Source organism: Erithacus rubecula (genome assembly GCF_903797595.1).
Source record: "Erithacus rubecula genome assembly, chromosome: 20".
NCBI lineage: Eukaryota > Metazoa > Chordata > Aves > Passeriformes > Muscicapidae > Erithacus > Erithacus rubecula.
In genome coordinates this window covers 840,481-857,040 of record NC_136672.1, presented here as the reverse complement: position 1 = coordinate 857,040, position 16,560 = coordinate 840,481, and the positions used below count along the sequence as shown (strand labels likewise).

Here is a 16,560-nt window from a genome sequence, read left to right as displayed (position 1 = left end):
TAAAGAGAAAAGAGCTGAGCATTCCGGTGGGAAATCCCAGCATTTTCTAATCTGGCTTTTGAATGTTTGCTTCGTTTCACTGCACATCAGGTTCAGGATTTCCATCTCTTCCAGCAGCAGCTGAGAGCTAAAAGGGTTCATTTGCAGGATTTGCTCTTCTCGCTGCTCCCGCCCCAGCTGAATCCCAGCTCGCCTCCACGGCCACACGAGGAAACCTCAAAATACTCCAAGCTCAAAATAAACTCGTTTCCCCTTTTTCTGTTCTCTCCTCGTCTGCAGGAGTGACAAGTTCTGTGCGTGGGCTCAGCTCTGCCTGAAGGGTGGGAGCTGGAGACGGGGCTTGGAGGAGGCTGATTTAAATTCTACATCTCACCCATACCTGGGATTTTGTGCCCCTTTGCCCTTGCAGAGTGATGATCAGGTAGGAGCAAATGCAGCACAATTTGTAAGTGATAAAACCTGATATAATTTGAAGTCTTCCTCAGTAGTGAGGGCTTTTATTTCCACGGCCTTGTCCTCAGCAGGAGGCTGCAGAGGTGACGGCAGGGAATGTGGGGGCACGAGAAGTCACTCCAAACAGCAAAAAAAAAGCAATTCCAAACCGGTTTGGGAGACGGGGGAGCAGGAGGAGCTCGGCGAGAGGAAGAGCTGCAGGGAGGGGCTGGGGAAGGAAAAGCTGAGCACTGCCACACCCACCCCTGCCCCGTACCTTTGCAGGCCTTGCGGTGGGAGATGGGCTTGCTGAGGTCGCGGTAGAAGCCCTCCTTGCAGTAGTGGCAGTGCCTGCCCGCCGTGTTGTGCCGGCAGTTGAGGCACACGCCGCCGCTCTTGCGCCCCGACAGCTTGAACAGCTCCATGTTGAAGCGGCAGCGCCGCGCGTGCAGGTTGCAGTTGCAGGCTGAGGGAGGCAAAGAGGGGACACTGTCACATCTGTGGCCAAACAGGGAGGTGCCAACCCCAGGGGGTGCCAGCCCCTCTGCGTATGCCCTGTCAGACTGGGGGGTCACAGGATGGTGGCACCTCTGGCTGTGGGCAGCTCAGGCACATCCCTTCCTTATCTGTGCTGTGAGATGAGCCCAGCTTCTTGCAGCGCACAAGGAGCCACGAGCACGTTTCATTGGCCTGACTTGCATTAAATACAGCTTTGGCTCTCCCTGCTCGCAGTGTGGGTTGCAGAGGGACTGTGAGCACAGGGGCCTAACCGTGGTTAGGGGACAGAGCACACAGACCCCTGTGGCACCTTCAGCTTTGTCACAAGCACTTTCGCCCGTGGGAGCTCCGCTCATCTCCCTTCTCATCCACTCTCACTTTATGTTGTTACTGCTCAGTGCAAAAGTCCCCGAACTGCTGAGAAACCCCCACTTCCCTGCACCTCAGGGTGCAGGAACCCCCTCTGTCCCTGTGGGAAGGAGTTTCCACCATCACCTGCCCAACCTTCCCAGTATTTCCACTCTCACCAGTTCTAAAACACACATATTTGAGCTCTGAGTACCTTTCCAGGACCTTCCTAGCTTGTTTCTGCCTCAGCTTTCCACACCACATGCTCTGTCAGCCACCTGCAGCCCCCACTGTGCTGCTAATCCTCATTCCTGCCCCTGCATCCCCCCTCCAACCTGGGACAGGCCCAGTTAGCCAAATTCCAAAACGCGCCCCCTGCTTTGATTGCTGTGGCTGAGCTGTCCAATTCCTCCACCAAATGCAGCCTAAAGTCAACACCGGGCCTATTTTAACAGGGGGCCTTCTCAAAGGACAACTTTGGGACTTCAAAAGCTCGACCCCTCGCCCGCCTCTCCCCAGAGCTGTCACGGGGCCATCAGGAGGCAGTTGCCGGGGCTCTGGGCTTTACTGAGAATTTTATAGCTTGTTTTCTTTTCCCGTGGCTTTTATTTGCTCTTCACCCTTGAACAATGCAGCTGCGCCATGCCAGCCCACAGCTGGGCCCCTCGCCTCGGCACGGAGGTGTCACAGCTCCGGGCTTGTCACCTTCCCTCAGAGCACAGACGTCTTAATCCCTCATTCCTTCCTGTTTACCTTATGGTGCTCTCCCAACACAAAGCCACGCTGTATTTGCTTAATTATCAAATTTCAGCCCAGAAAATGACAGCGCAGCTCCGGAGCGTTTCCCAGGAACAATCACCAGCTGACACGCCGTGACAGCGCAGGGGAGAGCGGAACCTCCGTCCCCACGTCCCCAGCCGCCATCTCCGTGCTCTGCCGTCGGAATTCCTCCGGCTGACAGCGAGAGGCCGAGCCTCACGTCCCCATCAGGGCTGGCAGAGCCTCACGTCCCCATCAGGGCTGGCAGAGCAGGAGCCCGTGGTGACAGCGGCGGCCCGGGAGGGCTGGGCGGGCGTGAGGGAGAGAGGCTCCTGCCGCGGAGCCGGGCCTCGCCTTTGAGCAGCGGTCTGGCCCTCCTGGGATGAGCCTCCATCCTGCAGGAGCTTTGTCATGTCCCCAACAGGACAAGCCGTGAGGGAGCCTGGAGCCAGCGCTCTGCCTCCACAGGGAATGGCTCGCTCAGCCCCACATGTGCTGAAGCTGCACTTTTAGCAGCTGAAAGCAGCACGGGAGCACGCAGCAGGCACTTGTGGGTCATCCCTCACGGCTGTTCCCCTTCCATGGAAAGCTCAGGAAGAGCAGCCTGCTGTGCCCTGCTGGAGCAGCTGCTCCTCTCTGCTCTCTCCTCATCCCACACGTGCTGAGCAGCCCCAGCCCACACCACTGCTCCACCACAAAAAGGGTTTTAGAGGTGATTCCTGCCCTGCAGAATGCACAGCTTTTGGGAAGCAGGTGAGGGTTTTAAATTTCCAACCCTTGTTTTACAGAGCTGACCAAGTGAGGTTAAACCCTTTTCCCGGAGGTGCAGGACTCAGGCTGGTTCCTACCCCCAGGGCAGAGTCTTCCCAAAGGCACAGAGCAGAGCTGGGACACAGGGATTGACCTCCTGGCCACACCTAACCCCAGGACAGCACCTGTGCCCTGGCACAGCTTCAGGACTTGGCTCAAACACAGGAAAACAGATTTAAATCCCTCATCCCAAGGGCTATTTAGGTTGTGACCAGTAGGCACATAGCCATCATTCAAAACCTCGAGGCTCATGAGCAGCTCTGCCTTTGGTGCCACAAACCACAGGATTTGGTCCCTGTTGATCAACATGAGGGGACATTTCTCAGGGAGTGGCATGGCCTCATAGAAGCCTTAGTTCTCCCTCAAATCTGTCAGAAATGCATATTTTCCCAGGAGAATGAAAGCTCACCTCCTCCTAAAACTTGTATTTTAGGAGAGCTGGACTTGGCACTGGAGCATTTTGCAAGATTGCATTGGCAAGTCCGTTTTTAAAATTCAAAGCTGAGCCCACACGAAGAGTGAGTGAAAATCTTCACATTTCTTTGGGTTGCTTGATAAGCAGAAATGTTTTTGCAAAGCCAGGAAAACAAGTTTCTGGGGATTTTCCCGAGTTCTTTGTTAACGTTTCCACTGGTGCCACCAGAGCAGAGCTGCGCGGGAATGTGGAGGAATAAGTGGAGTGTGCAGAGCTCCTCCCAGCTCTGCTCCCAGGATCAATTTTCCATTGGTGTTCCAGGGATAGGAAGATCCTTAAGGGAAGAAGCTGAACCTCACAAGAAGCTGCAAGGAGCTCCCCAAAACATCCTTCCCTTTCTCATCCAGAGCCAACCACCTGAATACTGAGGCTGCCTTGGGGGACAAACCCTTCATCAGCTCAGCCTTGGTTCTGTCTTCTCCTTCCAGGGCACTGAGGAAACAGCTGGAAACAGCTGGGCACTGATTCCCTCCCAACCCCATACATGTGGCTGCTTTTCCAGCATCCTCCCCTCCTGATCCACCTGTTTCTGCAATCAAAGGGGGCCAAATTTAGGGAGAATGGCTTTAATTGCAATTACTGTTTCATGTGTCCACCCTGAGTGCCTGGGCCAGAGTGACCAGTGCTGTGCACCACTAGCCACCAGCCAGGGCAAGCTGGCGGCTCTGCCTCTAGCCTGCTGTGTTTGCAGAATGCCAAGTGGGAGAGGCTTGGTCTGGCTGAAGGAAAATACCCATTCCATGTCTCCTGATAGTAGCACAGAGGGATGAAGGAACTGAAGGAAAATACCCATCCCATTTCTCCTGAGAGCAGCACACAGGGATGGAGGGGCTGAAGGAAAATTCCCATCCCATTTCTCCTGACAGCAACACACAGGGATGGAGGGGCTGAAGGAAAATTCCCATCCCATTTCTCCTGACAGCAACACACAGAGATGGAGGGACTGAAGGAAAATTCCCATTCCATTTCTCCTGATAGCAACACACAGACATGGAGGGACTGAAGGAAAATACCCATCCCATTTCTTCTGACAATAGCACACAGGGATGGAGGAACTATGGCAAAGCAAGAAATGTCCCAGGCAGACATCACAAAGTCGTGGGGACAAATCTGAGACATGCCGTGATGGGGTCACTCTGGAGGTGCAGAGTGTGGCACTGCCTGGCACACCCCTGGCCCCAGCAGCAGGTTGGGATGGTTTTGGATGCCATGTCCAAATCCGTGCCTGTCCCCAGGGCGTGTGGCTCCCCAGCCAGTCTTTCCCTGGACAGAGGCGCTCGGGAAACGCGGCTCCCGCCCTCCCTCTGCTCGGCCCGAGGTTAATCCCCTGCTGTGCTGAAGCCTTTTGCCTTGTTCCCAACATGACTTGGCCTGGCTTTAATTTTCTGCCACTGCTTCTTGGTTTGAATTTCCCTGAATTCAAGTGGCTCTTTAGCAACCTATTTTTTCTTTCTATGAACGCCTTGGAGGGCTATAATAAAAATCACCTCCCAGGACTGGCATCATGTCTGCTCCTCAAGCTTTGCTTTGCACCTGGTGGAGAAGACACCCCTGCACCCCAGCAGAGACAGCCATGAGCAAAACCTGGGCCAGGTGCTGAGGGCTCTGCGAGGAAAGGTTTTGGCTCAAGTTGCTCCACTAAGCCCAGTCCTGCTGTCTCTTGATCTCTTCTTTCTCTTACTCTGCCAAGGACCTCACAAGCCTTTTGTTCCCTGACTTTATTGCACACAGATGTGCAGAGCTTCATCAGAGCATCTCTACCTGGGCTGCCAGGCTGAGTCTGGAGAACCAGATTTCATTTAAACACAGATGTTCCGAAACCTGGAAAAGGTTGAAGAGGGAAAGAGGAAAGCTGCAGTTTGGAGCCAGGAAGAGAAAACACCGCAGAATCTTCTCCATGTTAAAGCCAGTGACTTGGTCAAATGAATCCCACAGGGAGGTCAAGGTGGGCAGGATTTTCCATGTGGGAGAAGGAAAGGAGGGGCATGAATGGAGGTGCAGGCTGGGAGCTGTGGTTGTGGTCTTTGTGCTGCCACCACGTCCCCAGCGCCCCGCATCTCCCAGGACGAATTCCTCTCCGTGGTTTTCATTCAGCAATGACAATGCTGCCCTTTCAAAAGACCCCACCCTCCCAAAGCTTATATTTTGGCAATTTTCAAAATGCAAATTGCTTTTTAAACAAACGAAAACCCCAAAACATTTTGTTTTAATTTTTGCAAACAATAATTCGGGGGAGGGGGGAAGGAAAAGGGGAGGATAGAAGAATCCAAAGACTGAAAGTAATCTCTAAATTTGACTTGAATTTATGAACAGTCTCAGTCTCCTTAAAATTATCCTTTTCCCAAACAAGTTTTTTTTTTTCCCCCAGAAATTTGCTAGCTCAGCCTGAACCATTATTTCTCTTTTGCAGGAGAAATCCTGGCTCCCAGTCCCAGAGAGGGACCCCCTGCCCATGTCCATCTTAAAGGGGGAGCTTTTCTCTCAGCGAATCTCTAGAGATATTTTTCTGAGGACCACAATGGTCAAGGGAACACCAACAGGGACAACAGAGGTGAAGCAGCCAGAGCCAGTAGAGACCTGTCTGGACTGGGAAGTAGAGAGAAAAGAGAGAAATTGCCCATGGCGACAGCAGGAGGGTGTCCCTGCAGTGTCCCTTCACGCCACTGCCAACTGGTTTGAGGTTTTGGAACAGCTGGGCACAAACCTGGAAGTGGTGGATAAGCTCTCACACCACTACAGGTCACTGGGCCACACCAGTCCAGCACAGGCTGCCAGGGCTGTGCCCGGTGAGTGGTTCCAGGTGTGGCCTGCAGGGATCTCTCCTGGAGCTTTGGATGACCCCAGGATGGAACAGAGTTTCTGTCTCTGCCTGCTGCAGCAGAATGGCCAAGCAAGAATGAACACAAGAGGCAAAGTCCTGCAAAGTGGAGTCACGACATGTGGCCCCAAGAGCTTGCAGCCATAGGGACTGAGGAGTCAGATCCAGCTCTGCTCCAGGGCCTGAGTGCCCTTGCCCTCCTGTGGTCCAGTGCCAGCCACCACAGCCCCAGCTGGCCACCACCAGACCTCAGGAAAGTTCATCTGCATGAGCAGTTGAGTGTGAGTGAGGAGGAGGCTTGGGAGTTGGCTGGGTTGGCTCAGGCAAGGGGAAATCCATGGGGGTGTTGTGGCTGTGAGGGGCAGACACGAGGGCTGTGCCAGGCCCAGGTTTTCCTGGCAGTCAGAGCTAAAGGATGGAAGGAAGTGTGTGGACACACCACAAAAAATGCAGCTGTGGCTGGCATCTCCCCTGGGGCTGGAGCCACAGACACGAGTGCGGGAAGGAAAGGCAGAGCCCCAGCCTTGCTGGGACCCCCCCATTGGGGTGAGGGCTTTGGGGGAGCCCCTCACACTCTGATCACTCCTCATGAGGCCATTGCCTCTGACCCCCTTCACCTGTGAGAACAGGGAATGGCCAAACTGCCAGTGTAGGAGAGGCAAGGGTGCAGGATCCTGGGGACAAACACACTGAGGTCATCTCCCCCTGGGCACAAAAAGGGCTTGGGGATCAGAACCCTTTTCCATGCCTGAAAATCCTCAGGAATGGCTGTTCTGTGGAAAAGCTCTGGAAGAGATGCTGTCAGAGTGACTCAGGACCTCCCTGGGGAGGCTGCACAACCCAAGTGCCCTTCACTTCCCACTTTGCCAGTTCCCAAATCCCCACATGCCTTAGGGACAGAGAGGCACTGGACATGTCCTGCTGTCAGCATTGGCTCTGCAAAGTGTAACAACTCTCTGTGACACTGAGTTGGTAACAGAACATTGACACCCGCCTGGGATTTCCAAGGATAAGACCCTCATTCTCTTTTCCATAAAAAAATGCCAGACTCAGTGTTTGGATTGAAATGTTTGAGACTGAGTGCCTGAGTCAGGCTGAGCATTTCTAGAAAAGTCCCTTCCAAAAATGATTCAGCTGGAAATGAGAAACAAGGCGAGTGAAAAATCCTGTGCTGTGCCAACCCTAACAAATTTAGGGATTTGTTTCCTTAAAGAAAATCAATTTCCCTTATGTTTGAAGCCAAAGCTTAAAAGAAAAACACTACTCTCTGCTAGGGATGTCTCTGTTGCTGTCTGTAAGAAGAGCTGCTCAAGCTCAGCTGCATTTCTCAGTCACTGAAATGAGTCCCACCAATGGAGTTCTGCAGCTGAATTCCCTGAAAATCTGATTTTCAGTGCCCAAACCAAGCCCAAAATCAGGCCTGTAGAGGTGAGGCTGGGGATTCCTGTCCTGCTGGTGGATTCTCAGGTGCTGAGTGTGGCAGTGCCACCCTGACCTCTCCTCCCTGAGGTTCACCTCCATTGATCAGGACTCCCCAGTGGAGTCCTGCCCTGCCATGGTCATTGTCAGGCCCATCAGCAGGAAGGAATTGCTTCCAGCAGATGCTGGGGAGTGGAAGGAGAAGCAAATGCTGAACAGCAGAGCTTGGCTGATGGAACCCATGAATGTTATGGGACTGCCCTCACCCCAGTGACAATAAGGGCAAACCAGGCATGTCCATGGTGAACCAGCTGTCACCAACACCCAGGGCCAGATGAAACAGTGCCCATCCAAAGTGGCCAGCAGATGGACAGCTTGGCATGGTCAAATCCCAAAATACTGTGTCTGGTTTTGAGAGCAATTCCAGAGAGAAAGACCAGAGCTGTTCACAGATCAAGTCCCCAAGAGGAAAGAACAAGTCCTGTCATATCAGCTGCTGAGGGTTAATTGTCACCACTCAAAATTATCAACTTTCTGCAGCATGATGAGACCAAAACTCTTCCCAACAGCACCAGATCCATGTGGAAAGCACCCATCAGCTGCTGCCCACCCACTGTGGCTTCCCATCCTGCAGCCCCACAAGCCATGGGAGCTGATCCCAACAGCCACAGACACCACTGGGAACTTTACCTGCCAGACTGGGGTCTGGCCTAGGCTTGGATTCATTTCATGGATGGACAGATTCCATAACTGTTTCCACATTTATTGGTTCCAGCCTGGACTGCAGCACCAGAACCTCCCAAGGTATTTCCTGGCTGTACACGTGGTGTTTCTGGCCCCACAGGAAGCATCAGAGGAGCAAGAGCAAGGCTTATTCCTGGGAGATTTACAGCTCCCAGATATTCAGATTTTGAGCCAGATTTGAACAATCTCTGGGCAGTGAATCTCTCCCCACTGCCAGGCAGCACACGTGGCAAACAGCTGCTGGCAGCCCTCGAGGTCCAACTGAGCTGTGTGTTCTTTGCTGGGGTACTCGGGGACATGTCCAGTGACCTGCAATGGATCCTTCAAAGCCACCAGGCAGCTGAGGGTCCATCAGCAGGCGATAGGGGTGGAGGAGGAAGCTGCGGGGCCCTTGTGCTGCATTGAAATGTTGGGATTTGTGGCAGCCTCTCACCCAAGGCGTTTTCTCCCAAGACAAAAGCGCTGTTACTCAATACAGGATGGGGAGCACAAAGCCGGCCTTGCCCTGGTGCAGCACACGCGGTTGGGCTCCGAGCGCCTGGGAATGGGCTGGGAATTGCCCTCGAATCCTCCAGAGCGCTGCGAGGGGACAGCGCTGCCCTTAGACTGCCAGGAGCCACCTCCCGCCCGGAGAGCTGCCTCAGGGTCAGCCTTCAGCCTCCCCGGGATCCAGCCTCCCCGGGATCCAGCCTCCCCGGGATCCAGCATCACCGGGAGCCAGACTCACCGGGATCCAGCCTCCCCGGGATCCAGCCTCACCGGGAGCCAGCCTCACCAGGATCCAGCATCACCGGGATCCAGCCTCACCGGGAGCCAGCCTCACCAGGATCCAGCATCACCGGGATCCAGCCTCACCGGGAGCCAGCCTCACCAGGATCCAGCCTCACCGGGAGCCAGCCTCACCAGGATCCAGCCTCCCTGGGATCCAGCCTCACCGGGATCCAGCATCACCGGGAGCCAGCCTCACCGGGATCCAGCCTCACCGGGATCCAGCCTCCCCGGGATCCAGCCTCCCCGGGATCCAGCCTCACCGGGAGCCAGCCTCACCAGGATCCAGCATCACCGGGATCCAGCCTCACCGGGATCGAGCCTCACCGGGAGCCAGCCTCACCAGGATCCAGCCTCACCAGGATCCAGCCTCACCGGGATCCAGCCTCCCTGGGATCCAGCCTCACCATGATCCAGTCTCACTGGGATCCAGCCTCACCGGGAGCCAGCCTCACCAGGATCCAGCCTCACCGGGATCCAGCCTCACCATGATCCAGCCTCACCAGGATCCAGCCTCACCGGGATCCAGCCTCACCATGATCCAGTCTCACTGGGATCCAGCCTCACCAGGAGCCCGCCCTGAGCACTGGGATGGAACTCCCGGGGATTCTCCCCTGTGGGCTGCTCTGTGGCAGGGGCAGAGTGTGTCCCCTCTGTGTCCTGCACTGGATGCCAGCATTGTGTTCCTTCTCTCTCCTGCACTGGATGCCAGCACTGTGTCCCCTCTCTGTCCTGCACCAGCTGCCAGGACCTTTTAGCCACTCCAGGTCCTGCTGTGACAGTGAAGGGACAGTGCTCACAAGCCCAGAACCAGTGAGGCTGGAAAAGCCCTTGGAGATCACTGAGTCCAGCCTATGACCCAACACCACCTTGTCACTAAACCACGGCACTGAGTGCCACATCCAGGCTTTTTTAACTTGTGGGGATGGTGACTCCACCACTTCCCTGTGCAGCCCATTCCCATGCCCAACCACACTTTCTGTAACAGATTTTTCTAATGTTTAGCCTAGACTTCCCCTGGTGCAGCTTAAAACATCCAGCAAAAGCTTTGACCAGGATTTGACTTAGATTTGACCAGGGGATTTTCTCTGCAAATCAGGTATTGTGCAGAAAGTTTGCAGATAAACCTCAGATTGGAAAGAGCTTAATACTTGTTTTTTTGGGTTTTTTTTTTCTTTTTTTTTTTTTGAGAAGGAAAAAGTCAAGAAGTAAACTCTATTTCACTCTGGGAGATGATACCAGCCTGTCATCAGCTTGCTTTGTTTAATTTCACCATCCAAGCCCAGTCTCCTGAGATTGTCAGTCCTTTGAAATGAATTGTTTGCATCCTGTAATTCATCCAGATGCCATTCAAAGGCAGCAGCTGATGGGAGAGCTTGCCCTGCAGTCCCTGGGTTATCAGGGAGAGCACAGAGCCCCCAGTCCCTGCTCTGTCCCCCAGTCCAGCTCCAAGGTGCTCCTGAGGAGCCAGTGTTTATTTAGAGTCGAGGGAACCCACTTGGGAACAATTTACCCACTTAGACTCTGCCCTTGTGGTTTCCCTCTTATCTGGTACTGATCTCAGCAGCAGCTTCCCTCAGCTGCTCCAGAGCTGTGGTGCTCTTCAGGACCTTTCTCTTCTCTCTACCCCTCACCTCGGTATTTGTTGTCCAGCCTGACAACCTCTGGGCAGCTCTGAGCTGCTGCAGACTGAGAGAATGCATTTCAAATCGCCAAAATCCTTATCCCAGTCCCCAAGTGTTTTGTCTCATCAATACGTTTGTGTTTCTGTAAAACCAGAACCCTGCATCTCAAAAGGAGGGCACGTGGTGGGGTTGAGCACCCCAAAGCTCCAGATGATCCTCCAGGATATTTTCCTACACTTTTCTGCCCCAGGAGGGACCAGCCACTTCAGTGTTAAAGGCACAGCACAAACAGATACTGAAAGAATTTGCTCACTCAGAGCAAAGGTTACCCGAAATGCACAAGGCTGATAACGCAACCAGCCCAGCGAAGAGTCAAAGGCTTTTCAAATCTGGATTAAAACTGTTCAGCCCAGACGGGCCAGGGATACAAACAGCTTCAGCTCTGCTTCCATCGGTGCCTCAGGGAGCTGGGAAACTTGGCCGTGCTTCCCCTCAGCCAGGGGTGAAAGCAAAGCCAGGCGGTTTTAAACCAGCTCAGGCTGTGCTTCCCCCGGGGCAAACCCAGCTTAAAGTGATGTCGCTCCCGTGCCCGGCCCCTGGTAATTCAGCCTCCTGTGAGGTCGGTCTCCTCTTCATAAACAGTGTTCAGGAACGTGTTGTGTTGTTTTAACCCCAGATCATTTCCCAATCTCCTCTGGAGTAGGGCCAGGGGAATTGTTAAACCAGCCCCAGCCAGCCTCACTTCCAAAGGGATCCTGTGGCTGCTGCCAGCACCCAGCATGGAGCTGGGCACATCCCAGGCCTCATCATCCCTCCCCAAACCCAGCAGCATCCCCACCATGGTCCCACTGCACCAAAACCACCTCTTTGAAGCCCAGCTCCTGCAGGATTTCCTTCTGGAATTTGTATCACCCTCCTTTTGTCCTTTTCTCAGCCCTGGTTTGGTGCTGCCTTCCCTCCTCTCTACAGGATCCCATGGCCTCGCTCTCCCAGGCAGTTCAATTCACAATCCCAGACCCCATATCCCGTGGCAGCAGGGAATGGGGGATCCCCAGAGAGAGGGTAACACCCTTCTTGGAGAGAGCATCCCCCTTGGAGCTGGTGAAGAACCAGACCCCAGAAATCCCAGCATGCACAAAAGCCCCAGGGAGGAGGACTCTCCAAGGGGATGGTCTCTGTTTTGGCACATTTCTGGGAGCTGGTGCTGCTGTGCCTGAAGAAGCTGCTCCAGCCTGTGCCTCTCCCCGGGAGATGGAGCTCAGGGTGGCTTTGAGAGCACTCCCGTTCCCGTGAGTGACAAACCTCAGCCTGGCCACTCGAGGTGCCAGACAGTAACCCAGGCTTGTGACAGCTGAGGGCTCTTGGGAGGGGTTTGGTTCTCTCTGAGCCCAGCTGGCTCAGGGGAGCTATTGGCAGCTCAGCACATTCGTTCCACCAGCACAGCGGGACCGAGCACTGTGCCTGGCCTCAGAGCTCAGCCTGGGCTGTCCTGTGAGCTCCATTGCCTGGGCTCAGCCACTGCTGCTCTGGCCTTGGAGAGGACATGCTCCAAGGATGGTTTGGCCTAACTGTGCCTCAGTTTCCCTTTCTGGAAGTGTGGAGAGGGACCCTGTGAGGGTTTTGTTGTGGCAGAGGCTGAGAGCTCTGATAACAGGAGCTAGAATTGCCTGTGGATCTGCAGAATGATGTTGAATGATGTAAAAATTCAGCTCTAGCTGGGAAAGCTCAGCAGAGATGGATTTTATTTCTGCTTCCAAGCCTTCCTAAACCTGAGCTAATCCTGCAACCCAATCCAAGCACAAATCATGGTGGTGGAAAGGTGAGCATCCAGCTCCTATCCCGCAGTCACCTGGGCCCGGCATCGTTCGGGTCTGGCTTAGGAAAAGCGCCGCAGGTGTGAAGAGCTGTGTTTGCTCAGGGATATTCGCACCTCGGGGCTGTGGACAAAGCTCTGCGGCGTGCCCTGGGTAAACAGAGCTATCTTATCTCCGGGACACTCTGGGGCATCTGAGAGGGAAGGAAAACTGCGGCTGGTGAGCCTGACATCCCAGCTGTTATCGCGGCGAGGACATGAAGGTATTTCAGGGAGGTGTTGGGACGAGCTGTCTGCCCTGCTGCCCCCACGCCGCGGCTCTCTGCTCCCGGCCAGGCTGGGCGGTCCTCCACTCCCGACAAGGCACTGGTGTATTTTGTTTTCCTGGAGATTGGGGTGTTATCAAAAGCTGACAGGCTTATCCTGCTTTATCAGGGCAGCTGTGCTACTGTTAATGGTTTTCTGTAGCAGGCTCTGGGCAGAAATGTGGATTGTGATTGTGCTGGGCTCGGGTAGCTCGGGGCGGCCCCGGCTGGGCTCAGCATCCCCTGCGGGGTCTCCATGGAACGCAGCACCACGATCCCAGGCAGGAATGGGACCGTCCTGCACTGCCCATGTTTAACACCCAGACCCCCACATAGAACATTCTGAGGGCAGATCCCCGCTCCCTGGAGGGAGCAGCTGCCAGCCTGGCTGTCCCACACCCACATCCATCTGCAGCACGGCACTTCCCCTCCTCACTTTCCCTGCGATTGCCATGGGACACCTTATTTCCCTGTTCTGCTGCTTCCCAGCTGAGCAGCGATGGGCTGGGCTGGCTCCAAGCTCCCCCAGGCACGGCTCTGGGCAGGTTCAGCAGCTCTGCGCTCCTCACAGGCACCACCTCCAGGAGCTCATGGTTTGTGCGTGCTCATCCCTCCCTGCTCCACCCCCAAGGCTCTGGGATAGCAGACGTGTGAGGTTCCTGCAGAAAGAATTCGTGAGCCAGAAACACAAATGTCTTTGGGGTCATGGGACTATTGTAGGGCAGGGATTTGAGCCCAGCCTCACCTGCCTTAGGCCAGTGTTTGGATGGAGAAATGGCTGATAGTGCAGGACAAGGGGAGTGAGTGGATATGGACACACACCCCGTGAAGGACACAGCTCCTGGCTCTGCACTGAGCCCAGTCCTGAGGTGGGATCCTGGAATGATCCCACTGACCCAGCAGCACCAAGGATGAAACAGGCAGACATCTACTCCATCCTGAATCCAAATCTGACCCTACAGCCTCCCTTGGGCAAGGATGACACACCTGGAAGTGCAGCATCTCCTCCCTGCCCCACCAAGAGCCTGCAGCTGCCTGCTCACTTTTCGGGGTCGCTCAGGGCAAACTTTGATGGCTTCAAGTCAAAACACACAGCCCCAGGAAGGCTGTTCCTGTTTGTCTCTGAGGGATTTAATCCAGATCAAAGCTAGTCAAACACGGGGATTTCCCACCTTTTCTGCTGGGATCAGCCTCCCGTGCATGCACTGGGACACTGACTTGTCCAGCCTGGCCCTTGCTCTTTTTTCCCTCCCAGGCAGGAACACCAGGGAAGACCACGACTGTTTGAAGAGGATTGGTAACCTCTGGATGGGACAGCATTCCTGGAAACCAGGCAGGTCTTTGGAGAGGAGCTTGACATGAACAGCCAGACACATAAAGCTGCACATTCTGCAGGGCAGCAAAGGCTGTTTGGGCTGTGGGAAGTCTTTACTTTTCATTTTGGCCAAAACTTGAGGAATGGGAATGCCTGGGAGTGGGTTCCCTTAGGGGACAGAAGGATTCTGTGGTCCCCCCTTTCTGAACACCACATCACCCACATTTTCCAAGCCCCTTTGTTCTCCACAGGGCTGTGGCCATGCAGCCACTGCCCCCAGCCCAGCCCAGGTCACATCTGTAACCCCAGGGTTGCTGCCAACACCCCGGAGCAGAGAAACGAGACAGCCCAGCCCCAAGCAAAGGTGCTGACAACCCCTTGAGAGCAGGGGAGGAGGAAGGGCTGTGATGGAGCCCTGAGTGTCCCAGCAGCAGTCTTCTCCCTCACCCTGGGAGTCACCACCAGGGTCATCACAAGCTACTCTGCCAGGCAGATTTTATCGGGACCCTTTAATTAGCTGATCATGGCTGGTTTCAAAGCCGGCTGAAGAGGTGCAGACATTTCCAGGAATCAGGGTGGGAGTGGCAGCGCTGCCATGGTGAAGAAGATGCTCAGAGATGTGCTTGTGCCACTCAGATCCTGGGTTGTGCCATTTTGTCCCTAAAAATATCCATCCCACACCATGAGGGGAGGCTTGATTCTGTCCTGGAATTGCAGTGGTGGTCCCTGACCACCCTGACAGGAAAGATCAGGCTGGTGCATGCAGGGACATGGGACAGCCTGGGCACAGGCAGGAACTGAGCCCTAAACAGATTTCCATCCCAAAATACCCTGGAGCTACACCCAGAGCTTAAACCTGACCTGCCAGGGACACTGCCGGGACTGACTCACGTCCAGAGTGTCCTCCAGGGGGAATGGTCTCTGGCTGTGTGACCCCACAGAGTAGCTGGGAGCAGGGACAGCTGGGCCAGGCCTGCCCTGTGCCAGGGCCCATGTGGTGCTAACCATGCTGAAAGGGTGACCTGTGGTACAGTTCCAAGTGATGTGGCAGCTCCTCAGGTCACTCCTCAGGTGATACCTCATTGCTGCGGGACAGGGTTGGAAAAGCTGCTCGCCCTCAGCTGGGAGATTCACCATGTGGAGCAGGGTGCCAGTCTAATCCATCCGAGAGGTTTTTCTTCTTTTTTGTACGTGTTCCCCACTTTCTGCACTCCAGCTGCTGCTCCAGACTCACATGAAGTCTGTCTCAGTGGGAGACTGCTCCACGCTTCAGCTGCAGTTTCTGAATTTTGCCCAAAAGTTACAGGAGGAGATTGCATTTCTCTGAAGGAAACTGCATTTCCTCTGGTTCCAGCAACAGGCTGGGAGCAGTCCTGGGTTTTAATCTGGCCCCTGCCTTTGAGTCTTGGATGTTGTCTGAGCCAAACCTCTGATCCTGCTGTGGTTCATTTTCAGGCGCGTGTGCCCCAGAAATTTTTTTTTCCTGAATTAATTTTTCATACAGAATTCTTTCGTTTGATGGATGCAGTGAGAAACTATTTCCCAAACAGGAAAGCGAACCTCCCTCCCCCCTTCTCTGTGCCGTGGATGTTTTTAATAACAACATCAATTGTCTGCAAACAACTTATTCCTTTCTGACCTCAAAACAACTCCTGGTTAGTGCATTCCAGCATGGCCACAGACCAAGGCTCAGTGACTTCACAGGGCCTTCAGGAGCTTTTCCATCACAATGCCTGCTCAGGGAAGGGCCTGATCTGGCATTTGGGAACTTGGCTTTGCTGGGATAAGGATGCCGAGCAGCTCAGAAACACACCCTGAGCACTGGTGCTGCTGTGCCAGTGGTTTCCCTGGTGTTCCTCATTTCAGCTGCCTCCTCCTGCTCCTGGGGGACATCCCTGCTTCTCCTTTGTCCTGAAGGGCCGGAAGTGTTTCTGCTGAGGGCTCCTCATACCTGAGCCCTGTGCATGGCAGGAGCAGCAGATTCCTGGGACTTGCTGATCCCTGTGCAGATCAAGGAGGGGTTTTGAGGGGGGTCAAAGGGAGGGGGAGTCTGCAGCCCCCCAGTGCCATTGAGGGGGGATGTGTCCCCTACCCTGCTGCAGGCTGTGCCACCCACAGCCCAAGGTTACACCATGGCAGAGGTTTAATGGGATAGTGCAGACACAGACCAACATTTAAACCAGGTCTGACCTGGCAAGTGGGATCATCCTCCAATTCCATCCACAACTTCCACAGGAATCACTGTGCAATGGCGAGGTGGCCAGCACAGATGAATCTCCCACAGTCACCTCCTGTGGTGGCACATCAGGTCCTGCCCTTGGCCAGGGCAGAAGATCTACTGTCTCTGGAACAGTCTCAGGAGTGCTCCTGGTTCAGAGGCTCCTCTCTGCACATTCACAGTGCAGAGGCACTGCACATTCACAGCTCTTAC

The 16,560-nt window shown here is 54.6% G+C and overlaps 1 protein-coding gene across 1 annotated transcript in view; it reads right to left on the bottom strand.

Moving 5' to 3' along the window:
* NTN1 (netrin 1) overlaps window positions 1–16,560 on the bottom strand; it is an 86,907-nt gene that overhangs the window by 36,390 nt on the left and 33,957 nt on the right. The window contains exon 2 of the mRNA XM_079323157.1: window positions 710–898. Within this exon, the coding sequence (XP_079179283.1) occupies window positions 710–898 (189 nt within the window). The remainder of the gene's footprint in view (window positions 1–709; window positions 899–16,560) is intronic.